The sequence below is a fragment of the Gymnoscopelus braueri genome (genome assembly GCF_963280865.1).
Source record: "Gymnoscopelus braueri genome assembly, chromosome: 18".
NCBI classification, from domain to species: domain Eukaryota; kingdom Metazoa; phylum Chordata; class Actinopteri; order Myctophiformes; family Myctophidae; genus Gymnoscopelus; species Gymnoscopelus braueri.
Genome location: NC_137618.1, coordinates 33,883,920 through 33,897,761, shown reverse-complemented (window position 1 = coordinate 33,897,761; position 13,842 = coordinate 33,883,920). Strand labels below are relative to the sequence as shown.

The following is a 13,842-nucleotide window of genomic DNA, read 5'->3' as shown; positions in this document are numbered from 1 at the left end:
TTGAGCCTTATTTTATACTTTCAGAAATTGTTCAAATGTGTCAAATAGCCAACTACAAGCTCACAATGCATCCTTGTGAGCTTTTAGATCTGCTGTAGATCAGCTATAGATCTGCTAGATCTTCTATTTTTGAAAATGTTTGAAAATTTCAAAAGAATTTTTATATTATCGTCACAATACAATATTATTGCTATTGATATCGAGGTATTTGGTCAAAGATATTGTGATATTTAATTAATTCTATATCACCCAGCCCTAATGCTGGGTCTCTGCCCTTTCTCAGAAGAAAATAGTTAGTATGTCACCTTTGCATCATAAATATTTTACAAATACGACAACCTCAATTTGACCCCACATGGCATGGTGTAAAGTAGTGGTTCTCAAAGTGGGGACCAGGGACCCCCAGGGATTCTTGAATTGCAGGGGTCCCCAGCTAATTCAATAAATGGTCCTTTACAGGTCTGTAACTGTGGCAGTGTACAAATGGAACCAAATGGGCCTGGCCCGTAATGGTCTATTTGGTTCCATTTGTACACTGTCAGAGTTATGGAGGTCCTTGGCCTAATGTAAATCCAAACTGGGGATCCTTGAAATTACTACGTTTGAGAATCACTGGTGTTAAAGGGATATTTCACTTTCAAAAAAACTTTGGGTCATTTTATCGTCTACTCAGGCTTTCGTGAGCCCCCCAGACCGTTTTTAAGTTGTTTGATTTAGTATTTAGATATTTGATAATCATTTTATCAGACACGCCCCCTTCCTATACAAACCCATTATAACTTCAAACTCAAATTTTAACCTGTTAGATTCATCAAAAACACCCGTCCTTGGTTCTGCTGACTCACCCTGCCCTCCTAATACGTGAGGGGCCGTGTTTTTTCGATTACTTTTTTCATTTATTTTATTTTATTTTTTTATTGTATTCAATTATTATTTCTTTCCCAACAAAATATTAAAAATAAATGAAAAAAGTTATAAAAAAAACACGGCCCCCTCACGTATAAGGAGGGCAGGGTTAGTCACCAGAACCAAGGACGGGTGTTTTTGATGAATCTAACATGTTAAAAATGGAGTTTGAAGTTATAATGGGTTTGTATAGGAAGGGGGCGTGTCTGATAAAATGAATATCAAATATCTAAATACTGAATCAAGCAACTTAAAAACGGTCTGGGGGGCTCACAAAAGCCTGAGTAGACGATAACATGACCAAGAGTTTTTTTTAAAGTGAACTATCCCTTTAAGTGATGGAGTATGGTGAGAACTACCCACACAGTATTTAGTGACCGTGAGCTTTAGAGGAGGGAAGAGGTGGACATGGGCATAGCCTTGGGGATCTACCAGTACGGCAGATTAATAAAGGAGGAGATAGCTAGGAGGTGGCAAAGTGAGTGGTAGAGGGAAAAGAGAGGAAGGTTTTATTGCTCAATCCAAAATAGTGTTAGTGTGTAGGGAACAGCACTTCGGGGAACAACAGGAGAGAGAACAGGTGATCATGACCAGGTTGATATTTGTACAGTGGTTTAGCATGCTGCATGGGGACTGTCTCGCATTGGGAAACATGAGGATGGACTGTGTGGTGAATGTGGGAAAGAAGAAACTGTGCAGTGGCCAGCGGGTGATCGTGGTATGCTCCAAATACACAACAGAGAGCAATGTGCTGTTCTCTGCAGATGCAAAATATCCTGCATTTATGTAGGAATCTACATTCTTCGATGAATTGAGTACAAAGGACCCCAACAAGCCATAGTGCTTTCTGGGGTTTAAAATCCTCTTAACAGACCTTGTATTGAACTGTACTTCCCTGTGCTTGTCTTTGCAAACTGTTAATAAAGTATTCAATCAATCAATCAATCTGCTCAGACCAGTGGAACACAGATGTGCAGTGGTGAAATCTTTCTCTTTGATACAGGCCTGCACTGTAGGGCAGCCAGTGCTTCTCAACGTGGGGATCCGGGGACCCCCAGCAGCCCTTTAGGGTGTTCCAGGGGATCCACAGCAAAATGTGTTAATACAATATTATTGCAATGAAACTGAGAAAACAGCCAGGACACAATACATGTAATGTCTGTTTCATTGAACTTTTTATTTATTTATATTTTTGGGACAACACAAATCTTGTATAGGGGGTCTCTAGCACAATATATTTTCAGATGCCATAGAGGTCCACAGCCAAATATCATTAATTTGGGGGTCCTTGACATACAGGGTGAGACCCATAGACCAGTGGTTCTCAAAGTGGGTTCCAGGGACTCTCAGGGTTCCTTGAGGGGGTTCTACAAGTCTGTAACTCTGATACAATACAAATGGAACCAAATGGGACCCTAACGGATCAATTTGAAATGTAAAAGTTTGAGAACCACTGCCATAGACCACATAAACAATGGGCAGTACCTAACACCACCAGTTGGAGGCAGCAGCAATACGCCGACGCCGGGCGTCTAGTCTGCCATAAAAGAAGAAGAACAAGAGAAGACCGCGAGTATTCGAAAACAATTTAACCAAACAACAAGTCGTCGCTCAGCACTGCAGCAGCTTATCTGTCAGCCTGACAAACTGTACGTATTTCTCTGTACCGACAGAATGGAACACATGTTTCGTTGATATCTGGTTACTCTGAATTCCTTGGAATACTATGGCTTAATTAACCGACTGTGAACGACATGTAACGTTAAGATAGCGACGTATGCTAACTAATGTTAGCACACTGTGTTGCCATGTCGGCTTATTGTAAGCGACTTTTTCTGTAAAGTTGCTTGTTTTTGGGGGCTTGTTTCTAAAGTGTACTTGCTTATTTAGGCTTGCTTAAATATTATTTAAACCAGTGGTTCTCAAATGTTTTCATGATAATCTTTTGTGCCAGGGAGCATTTCTATTGTTAGAATGTTTCAAGAAATATTCCAAATATTCCACATTTTATAGCAAGAGTTTTTTTGAAAATAGCAGCTCTACAAGCTCACAACGCGTTGCATCGCGATATATCTGCTATTTTTGGCTATTTTCAAATAGCTGACGCATATAGCTTAAAAGTGCACTGCTCATGTAGCCCATAGTTGCTGCTTTTGCGCTTATTGTCCTAGAACTGGTTGCTTATTTCTCTCTCAAAACCTGGCAACATTAGCACTTACACCCATGACGGTTAACTAAACGCATGTAGTTCAAATACTTGGTCAGAGAGACTCGCTATTTAAGTATTTAGTGATTTGACAATGGTGTGCAAAGGATAACGTTGAAAAAAAATCTTAAGTGTTAATAATATCCATGACGTGTACAGTAAAATGTATCTGCACCTAGCTGTAGTATACAACCCTCGTAGACTATTTATGATTCTGACGTTTTCAATCTACGAGAGTTGTAGGGTTCTCCAAACGTGTACACATTGAAAATAAAGGTGCTTACCCCCAAGCCCCAAATGTTAACTATCTCTACGCGGTAGTAGTTTAATGTAATCATCCATATCTTTCAATAAAGAAGTGTTTTAATGCCGTCTGTGGCCGAACGCCATTTTTTCACCCTCGTTTACTTCCTGTTTACATTTAGTGTAATTCCGGGTTTCACCGGATGCGCCCCGTCACTACCGCCCATTGGGAACTTCCGACAGAATCGGCCACAGACGGCATTAAAACACTTCTTTATTGAAAGATATGGATTATTACATCAAACTACTACTGCATAGAGCCAGTTAACATTTGGGGCTTGGGGGTAAGCACCTTATTTTCAAAAGATATGCCAGGGACTCAACCATTTGGATTTCTTGGGGGTCTTAATCTACACTGTATCATCATTAGTGTTCATTTGGTTCCATTTGTACACTCTCAGAGTTACAGACACATAAGGGTCAATTTGGTTTCTAACTATTATTTTGTCTGGGGACCCCCTGGAACCCCCTCAAGGACCACTGGTGGTCCCCGGACTACTGGTTGAGAACCACTGATCTAAGTTGTTTGCGTAGTAGTGTAACGTCTGTTAATGTTATGTCTCCATGCGTATGAAGTCTTATCGACTAGTATGCACATCACAAACAAACACTGCTCTGTCTGTGTTTCATTACAGGTCATATCATGGCTTCTATTAAAGATCCAAACGCTGGTGATTGGTTTGTCGGTGCAATGAACGACATCCGTAACAAGCTGTGCACCCGGGATACTGAAGACTTTGAGACGGTCGTGGAGCTGTGTCAGGCCCAAGTACAGTTCATGCAATCTGCCGTTGGTATGAGTACTATTCAGTCTAAAACTATTATTCATACATGGTGAACTCCTGTTATTTGAACATGCAGCTCTTGAACCTGTCTCCTACATTGTTTACATATATGTATGTATGTATGTGTGGTTTTACTATTGGATACGTAGACAAACTGCTTTTCAACCTGTTTATATCGTTTTCTTGTTCACATCTACTACTTAAAATAAATCTCCCCCCTAACTGTGTCTATTATTTACTTTTTTGAGGCAGGATGGTCATTTAAAGAATCCATAATAATATTCATTCCCATATTAGGGAGATATTTTCAACAGTTGACAATGATACCTGCTTCCATTCTAGTTCTCAGGACACATTGTACAGTATATATTCAGAATCAATAATTGGTCAACATCAGCCTGTCTTTTTTTTTTTTTTTTTTTTTAATCTAACAATTTTTTAAGCAGATACAAAAGACAGCATGTAAAAAGATCAAAGAAACAAAAGAGGTCTGCAATTTGATACAAACAACATAGATGACAACAGTAATAAAATGAAGACAAATCTATATACAAACAACAAAACAAGTAATAATAACAGTATCAACCCAAAACAACAGAAAACTTTACAGTCGTTTATTTTTGCCTTCTTAGATACTCACTATTGTTAGTCGTAGTATTGCTGTGCCCAACCAGTTGTAACTGACCTACCAAAATAATATGGTGAAGACTTAAGTTTCCTATGAATATGTTATTCTGTGAGATACAAATTGCTATCTTTATCTTTTGGTGACCATTTAAATAAGTTTGTTGTCTTTACAGTAGTTTGATGCTTTACTGCTGACTTGCTGCATTATTGCAGTGTATAAATTAAGAATTGATATTCATTATACTTACTAAATAAGTTTCTCCCTCCGCTTTCTTACTCTTTACAGATCAGTGTTCAAAGAAATGTAAGGCTGATCAGACACTGTTTGACAAGGTACAGACATATACAACAGGTGAGCTACCTTGTGTTAATTCTAGCATTCTATGTTCATTTCAAAATGAGCTTAACCACTGGACATTTTTATTTTTGTTACCGGTATGTTTTTTTGTATGGGGATGGTTGTGTAATATTAGTTTTGGTTCCACCACAAACTCATCTGGGTCCTTTATTGTATGAAAACCACAAATTCTACGTGTTGGACCGAAATATTTGTTGTTTTTTTCATGAGAAAGTAGAATAATGGTAATGTTGCAGTAATGATACCTTTACTCAACAAAGATGATCATTTGTTGAATACAAAGGAGTCATCGCAATATCTTCTCCCCAGACAAGAAACTTATTGATAAATCGATAAAGGGGAAACGTAAAGCCATTTCTGAGATGACATCTGAGATTCAGCACAAAGACGCACAGAAAGAAGACATCAGCCAGAAGATGCAGAGACTGACAGAGGATCAAGCTAAGAGGAGAGAGTGTAAGTTGATGTTTTAAAGTTTGACTTTTGCCATATATAATCAGAATAACCACAACGGAGATGGCCCTTATTATAATACGATTTACCCTATGTTCTATTACTGGCACCTACCCTTGTTTTCTTGTGTCCGCAGTGAGTCTGTCTCAACACAAGGCATACAAAGAGAAAATGAGAAATCTCAACAAAGCCAAACAAGTGTTTCAGGATAATCTGAGCTTGGAAATCAGAAAAATCCATGGTAAATATTTGTTTACTTACAGTATGTCATACTGGCAGGCTCCAACATTGTAGGTAGCTGAATAAAGAAGCAGGCTTAGTTCATGGAACGCACGTAAATTATTTTAATGGCCTCAATTATAGATCTTGGACAAGCTTTTTCATGAAAGGACGTTATTTGATGAACAAAATGTGGGATCCTTTGCCATGCTAAAGTGTGTTGCTGGGGGGTACAGGTCAAATTCTTGCATACAGGGGGGAATTGGCGATGACTCGAATTGGAAGAAAATTACATACAACAAAAACAGATTGTGTTCCCCTGAAGAATATTTATTTTCAAACCTGTAAACAGTCTTAATTTACAAGATCATGAGTTAACGCTTTGTTTTCATTTCAAAGGTGAAAAGTTGCAGTTTGTCTTCCGCAAAATCAGCCCCTCTGACCCAAAGAGGCCATACACCTTCTTAATGGGGTTAAAAGATGGGAATTACGATGGTAATTTAAGTCAAATGTAATGATACTTATGCATGCACATTTGCCATAAATTGCATGTTATAATCAAAGTTCCATTCGCCATGACTGATTTCAGTTATTTGAACTCCCTAGACTGGCCAACATGTCTAACTTTTTTCTCTAAGGAAATTATTATTTTCTTATGATTATGACTTATCTTTGTTGTAAGTGACCTGTAGTTATAACGAGGATATTTAATTTGTTCTCTCCCTGTCTATTTTTCCTTATCCACAGTTATGTCAAGCGATCCACAGCTTGAATGTCTGTCTGTTCTGGCAAGCCGATTGCAGGAGACTAATAACTTCGCGGCATTCATGGCAAATATCAGGAAGGAGTTTGCTTCTCTGGCACATTTGTAGGAGTTGAGCTCTCAGAAGGCTATAGCCTTGTCTTAATATAAATCTCTGTTTATATACTATGAAACGCTGAACCTTTCATTTGTTTTATATATTGTGAAAAATGTTGAACCTTTTCTAATCATGAAAATAGCTTATTAGTTTAGCTCTAATTCTTTGTTCAAAGATTGGTTCAAGCATAAATGTATAGAGATGTACTGATACCATTTTCCCCTTCTCGATACCCATAACTTGCGTAAAAAAAACATACTGGTAACAAAAATAAAAATGTCCAGTGGTTAAGCTCATTTTGAAATGGATAGAATGCTAGAATTAACACAAGGTAGCTCACCTGTTGTATATGTCTGTACCTTGTCAAACAGTGTCTGTCATACCGGTGTGTCATTTAAAATATATATATAGGACAGTGGTTCTCATTATGCCAACCTCTTGACTGAAATTCTGTAAGAACTTGCATTTTACCTTTCTGCATCTTTTTTTGTCTAGTTTGTGTTCGTTTTACATATTAAATTACAAATGTGATGAGATAGAAATTTGCCATCTTGTCTTTTTGCTGTCATTAATCTTAGATTAGGTCAATATGGCTGCCACAATCTACAGCCTCTGAGTCTTGGTCTGAGACGGCAGGAGTGACCTCTTTTTACGTAACATCATTTTGCATAAATTAGGTGGCTTTGCTTGGTGTTGACCTCTGAATGAGTAATATTGTATAACAAATGTTGCCTCCCAGTGGAATGCATAGTACAAGGAAGAGGAAAGCCGTTCTAGCAATTATTATTATTATAACATACCGTTTATGTATCATGTAACCATGAATCAATTACCCATGCAGACTCAAACCCTTTTTGACAATGATCCAATTCCATTAAGGTTTTGCGTATTACATTATTTATGAGTTTGTATTCAGTGAGGAACACCTTAAACTACCTTGACTTGATGGTGTCTTGGTGGTGACCCTGCTGCTCCACGCTCCCTTCCTTTCCTTCTTAATACATCACCCATTGCGCAAAGACGCAACAGAATCAAACATCAAAAAACTGAATGTGGGAAATCATAAAATGGTGGTAGTTGTGTTTTAAATTCACCTTAAAGCATCAACATGGCATGATGTAGTGATTCCAGGAGAATATTTGTCCCCTAAAAGTAGGCTAATTTTTTTTTTTTCTTTAATTACCTAGTTTATAATTTTAAAATCCCTTGTAACTAAGTAAGTCAGTAGCAGGCTTGAACCCCATGATGCACCCCCTGAGCGAGCTGTTAGTCGAGCAAGAGTCCGTGCTGAGTGGTGCGAAGTTTGCTTCTACCAACTCAGCGGGATTCAAGTTGTATAGCGTAGCTACCGATAGGCAGAGAATTGTAAATCATGCGATGGGCAGGTTGAATGGGTGTGCGTCTTCTCAACTGAACAATACAGTTCAACCACAAATGGATCTGTAAGCATTCTTAAGAAAGAAACATTTATTTTCAAATACTACAGAAACTTGATTCATGTTCTAGAAGGTGATATGATGTTCACACTCAGTTACAGTACTGCCTACTTAGTTCTCTTTTGTTTTTGGACACAAGATCAGAATTTGACATTTCGGTATCAATATACGGTAGTCAGGTATGTCACACATCAGATGATTTGACAATGCTCATCATCGGCAGCTCCTCAACATAGGTTGATGGGAAATGGCCTATCTGCCCGTTGAGTGTGCCAAACCACCAACCACTGTCATCCTTCCCATAGATATCCAGAAGATCCCCTGAAAATGTAGTTGTCATTGTATTACTTCAGCCATTAATCTTACTATTTGAATTGATGTGCAATATATTGTGCATAATGTGACAGTCTTACCTTCTTTCATATTCAGTTCATCATCTTGATCGGATGTGAAATCATATAAAGCCTTACATTTTCCTATACTCCCCCATTCTGCACCCTTTTGACCTGTTAAATGTTGATATTTTTAATTTGTGTATATTTATATGATGGAATTATAAATGTGATTATGAATAATACAACCGTATAATAGGGCATTATCAACCTATCACCTTGTCCTGTGTCATCATCTGTCTCAGATTGGTCTCCATTAACAGTGCGTCTACAGTCTACAGCTGCAGTCTCTTGGCTCAGTGTTGTGGTAGTGACTTGCTCAATGGGACCAGATGAAGAGTCCACAGATGCCTGTTTCACAGCAGGTCCCTTGTAAATGATGGAAGCCCTCAGCGATTGACGGGATCTGAATGGCGTTATCCTTATTTTGACTGGGCGGGTCAGTTGGACAACACTGTGCTCGCAATCCTTGGACAGAGGAAATTAGTTTTTATGCTGAGAGTTTACATGGCATGCCTTACAAAATGTGTTACGTGTTTTCTCAATACTGGGGATAGAAACTTGCCATTGTGTACTTGAGACAGTGTGTGTCTGCCTACCTTGTCTTTCCATTTGGTGATGCTCTCACTGAATCGGTGCGAAGCCTTAGGTCTTCCTTCTAATTCAGTCAGTGATATGGACAACTTGTAATGAGTAGCCTCGAGAAGATCCAACTTTAGAGTGGTCTAGAGGTACCAATATGAAACATACATTAGCTGACATCTATATTTGGTTAAATTAACTTTTCCTCTATTTTTGAAGTTTGATATAATCCAGAGGAAGTACCTCATCATGCAGTTGTTCGGTTTCCTCAAGGTTTTTTTGGTTTGAAAAAGTTGGATTTTCAGAGTAAGTTTTCATCAGTTTGTCAAGCCCTAACATGAGAATATAAAAAAATATTTAAAAAGTTTAATTAAATAGCATTCCTTATGTACAACAATGATTACTGCCTAATGTAATAACAAGGTTAATGAACTCTGAGTCAATAACAGTACCCTCGCATTCTTTCTTTGTCTTTGTGATACTATCTTCCAGTCGTTGGAGTTTGATTTTGATGGCTTCTCTTCTTCTATTTTTTCCCATCAGTGACTTTCTATCCTCTTCCTGATAGAAGACAGATCACTTTAAGGAAAGGCTACAGAATCACATGTAAAACAATGGGAGCGGTCTTTGTTTTCGTCATTGATGGGGTATAATGGCAGGCAATGCCACATCTACAGAAATTCATTTGAATTTATTGCACTGTATGTTTCTCTGAGTCCTGAATCAACGGTAACTAAATCACAATGGCTGGACAAATCAAGAAGATCAAGAGCGGTTTAATGAAGAAATGAAAAGATTTGTGTCCTTACAAAATAATCGGCCATCAAAAACTCTGCTTTGTTCTCCTCAGCCATGGTACTGGTCTCCTCTACCAGGGTTTGAATGTCTTTCTCCGAGTCAACCCTTTGAACGGCCTGCTCGATCTGTCTCTGGCTCTGAAGGTGACATGACAGAACAAGTGTTACTTGTATCGATGAATGATGGCATCAATCAGCAGCTTCTGTGTGACTCGTAGGCTGTAGCAGGGGTTAGAAATCAAGAAATCTCACATGTTTGAGAGTCTGCCCAAAGCTGGACATTTGGAGATTGTATCTGTTCAGAATATTGAACAGAGTTTCGATCCGCTGTTTCTCCAGCTCCTGGATGACCTGAAACAGACACACAGTGTATCTCAGGAAACATTTACAGCCATTTCTAATCCTAAATAAGGCTACGTCACTCAAGATACATGAAGTCTATTCTAGACTCGAGTTTTATGGATGATTTGTTTTAGAGATACGTTTGAAATAAAATATCACGTTCATCCAAACCTGGAAGCAGTTTTTCAGTGTATTTTCCCATTTTAGTCTGATTTGATGGCCTTCCATGTTGATATTGAAGTATTCTTCATCCACGCGTGTCTGAGCCTCTGCTGACTTAGTCAGTCTGTTAAGCATCTATAGCGTAGCAGATGTTATTTAGCAAGCATTTGAATAGTTAATGCTACAACATAATATTTTCTCACAGACTGAGTGCACTGTTAAATGTGTACTGATGGATAATACTTGACAGTACTCTACCTTTTGTTTTTCTTTCTCTGTGCATATGTGCCTGTTGTTCTCGACAAAATTGAATAGAGCCTCATGCTCTCTTGTTATTCCAACCAATTTCTTCTTCATCTGTCATGATAAGGAGAAAACACAAGCATGTATGGTGAAGTAATTTTGTTGTATTTATAATTAAGTGCATTAAGTTAGATGCAAATACTTTGCATCATTTTTGAGTGTCAGGGTTGACGTAATGTTCAGAAGGTGCTAAACATTTGGTGACATTGTTGTAGCGATTGACCGATTTAGTGTCATTTGATGCATGTGGTTATCATTTTGATTGTTAATGTGATTGTTAAGGGAAGAAGAATATGAGAAATAATTTTACTGTTTTGGGGATGAAGTTAGAGTTTCAAGAAATGCACCCAAGCGGTTGAGAAAAACTGTAATAAGTAAGCTGTGCCTACCTTGAGCTGCTCACTCCAGTTAGCAGCAACAAGTTTTCCAGTTTTCTCAACAAAATTATCAAGCTATGAAAAAACACCCCAACAGAACCAGTGAGTTAGCAGTACAGAAATGGCTGAATGGTATGGAAGAGAGACATTGATAAGATATATAGAGAGATACTGTAGATAGAGACAGACAGACACACGCACACATACATACAGTATAGAAAAATTTACAGAACATAAATGGCTGAATGGTATGGAATAGAGACATTGATAAGATAGATAGATAGATAGATAGAGACACACAGACACACGCACACATACATAGAAAAATGTAGAGTGTTAATTTAAATACTATGGAGACAGACAGACAGAATCAGAGAGAATACATTAGCCGTACATACAGGCCTCTTCCTCTTGTTCTGTTCATCTAAGGCTTGTCGCAGTTCCAGGATTGCTTCCTGCTGAAAGGCATTTCCTAATGTCCTAAAATAAGAACATCACATTTTCATGTCTGCACTGAAGATGGTGGTCTGACAAAAAACGGTATGCACATTTTTTTTGTTCTTACCACAAACTAGATTTTTTTTGTTTCCTGACACATACATACCTGTTAGTGACATTAGTTTGAAAGTTTGAAAAGGTACGGTACCTGTGGATGTCTGCTGTTGAATACATCTCATTTGACACATGACACCATGCGTTGTAGATGGAACTGAGAAGAAAGCAAAATTTCAGTACAATTGTCAGTCAGTTTAAACTCTGAAAGGTCAATTTTTACACTTTGAGAGTTAAATGAACAGTCCAGGTTTAATGCTGTGCACAATCCCCACTTTGTGGTGGTGGACACATGTAAAACAAGAATGGCATCTTAGAGTAGTCATGTGAATTGCTTACTTGTTTGTCATTTCTTTAGAGGCCCTGATGAGTTTGCCAGCAAGTTTTTGCAGTCCTTTGGAATAAGAATGCTCCAGTTCAGCCCTGAAGTGATAGCAAAGGCCTCATGAAGGTCAAATAGTAACTGCAATGGTTGAAGTCACTGTGGGAGACTAACTTAAAGGGATATTTCACTTTCAAACACGTTTTGGGTCATTTTAACGTCTACTAAGGCTTTCGTGAGCACCCCGGACAGTTTTGAAGTTGCTTGATTCTGTATTTAGCTATATACAATTTTTATCACACGCCCCATTCCTATACAAATCCATTGTAACTTCAAACTCCATTTTAACCATGATAGATTCATCGAAAACACCCGTCCTTGGTTCTGGTGAATTATACTGCCCTCCTAATACGTGAGGGGGTCATGTTTTTTCGATAACCTTTTGGATTAATTAATTAATCTTGATTTTTCCCCCCAAAAAAAATCATAAAAATTGTGAAACAATTAATTGAAAAAACACGCCCCCTTCACGCATAGAAGGACAATATCAGTCACCAGACCAAGGACGGGTGTTTTCGATGAATCTATGGTGATTAAAATGGAGTTTGAAGTTACAATGGGTTTGTATAGGAAGGGGGCGTGTCTGATAAAATTAATATCAAATATCTAAATACTGAATTAAGCAACTCAAAAACTGTCTGGGGTACTCATAAAAGCCTGAGTAGACATTAAAATGAGCCCAAACATGTTTGAACGTGAAATATCCCTGTAAGATTAAGTTATACTGCATATGTACAACCCTGTAATGAATAATGAATGTGGTGAAAAGCCAAGGCTTCACGTTAATTATATTATTATATAACATAATTCTTAAGCATTGTACAAATGTTTCTTCTTTGTATGCATACTTTGATACAGTATCTACATGTATAGCAATTATCTAAATGATTCACTGTGGCTATTTGAAGAGGATATGTATATATAATTCAGTATAGTATTTTGTACAATGAACTGGCAAAAACTTTAAGTTTGGTTCTGTTGGGCACCTCTTAAGCTGATCAAAAAATATAGCGGCAGCTTCTGGATTTGGGGAATAAATCACCCATTCAGCTTACCTCTGCTGAAAGACTGTCATGAGTTCTTTGCAGAAGTGCTCCCCATTTTTTGAGAAGAGCTTCACATTTTGGTACAAGAGATTGTACTGAAACAAAATTCAAAAGCCTTCATGAGAATTCTGCCACATTCTGAAATAGCTAACTTAAAACAGTAGAGTAAACTTTAATACTTAAAATGTCTTGACTGAAACTATATTTTGCAAAAGAAACTGTATGAGATTGTTCTTACACCACAGGATTGAAAAGAAAATGTATATAGTTGTCTTTTATGAAAAGAAATATAAGTACTCACAGAACAGGTGCTCATAGGTTCCTTCATTTTGAAACTGCACACATTAAAATCCAGAGTGTTGATTTAACTCTGTGGGTGTAAAAGTTGATCTGTAAAGGTCAGTTTTCACACTTTCAAAGGTAAATTAGCACTCAGGATTTTGTTGCGTAGCTGTTTATTGACTTTGTACCTGGAACTTTGACCACTCTCAGTCTCCTCCCAAAGTTACTCATCCGGAAATCACCTGAGCTCTGCCAGTGGACGGCACACTGCCGTCCACTGGGAAAATTCCATTGACAGATTTAACACCTTGGCTTGCACCCTCAGTCACTATATCAATAACAGCCACCATTAAGCTATGACAAAGTTAATGTGATGAAGCATTACGTTTGGTAAATTGTGCAGCAGTGCAGGTCTACCAAAACAAGCATGACCGACAATTTTATCCTTAGGTAATTCATATTGTGATTGTAT

At 38.0% G+C, this 13,842-nt stretch overlaps 2 protein-coding genes across 2 annotated transcripts; one reads left to right on the top strand and one right to left on the bottom strand.

The window, feature by feature from the left end:
• Nucleotides 1-2,470: 2,470 nt before the first annotated feature.
• On the top strand, nucleotides 2,471-7,343 carry spc25 (SPC25 component of NDC80 kinetochore complex). Its single transcript, XM_080457017.1, has 7 exons — nucleotides 2,471-2,555; nucleotides 4,051-4,209; nucleotides 5,114-5,179; nucleotides 5,495-5,641; nucleotides 5,775-5,879; nucleotides 6,257-6,352; nucleotides 6,605-7,343. Exons 2-7 carry the CDS (start codon nucleotides 4,059-4,061, stop codon nucleotides 6,727-6,729), a joined length of 690 nt encoding a protein of 229 aa, XP_080313143.1. The 5' UTR covers nucleotides 2,471-2,555; nucleotides 4,051-4,058; the 3' UTR covers nucleotides 6,730-7,343.
• Nucleotides 7,344-7,846: 503 nt separating this feature from the next.
• Nucleotides 7,847-13,601, bottom strand: nostrin (nitric oxide synthase trafficking; the record flags this gene model as incomplete). Its single annotated transcript, XM_080412204.1, has 17 exons — nucleotides 7,847-8,474; nucleotides 8,567-8,659; nucleotides 8,764-9,013; nucleotides 9,145-9,270; nucleotides 9,371-9,459; nucleotides 9,580-9,688; nucleotides 9,937-10,062; nucleotides 10,177-10,275; nucleotides 10,438-10,563; nucleotides 10,687-10,785; nucleotides 11,121-11,183; nucleotides 11,507-11,588; nucleotides 11,755-11,817; nucleotides 12,000-12,083; nucleotides 13,098-13,183; nucleotides 13,390-13,423; nucleotides 13,534-13,601. The coding sequence occupies 17 exons, from the start codon at nucleotides 13,599-13,601 to the stop codon at nucleotides 8,338-8,340; spliced, it is 1,734 nt and encodes a 577-aa protein (XP_080268330.1). The 3' UTR covers nucleotides 7,847-8,337.
• Between the last annotated feature and the right edge of the window lie 241 nt (nucleotides 13,602-13,842).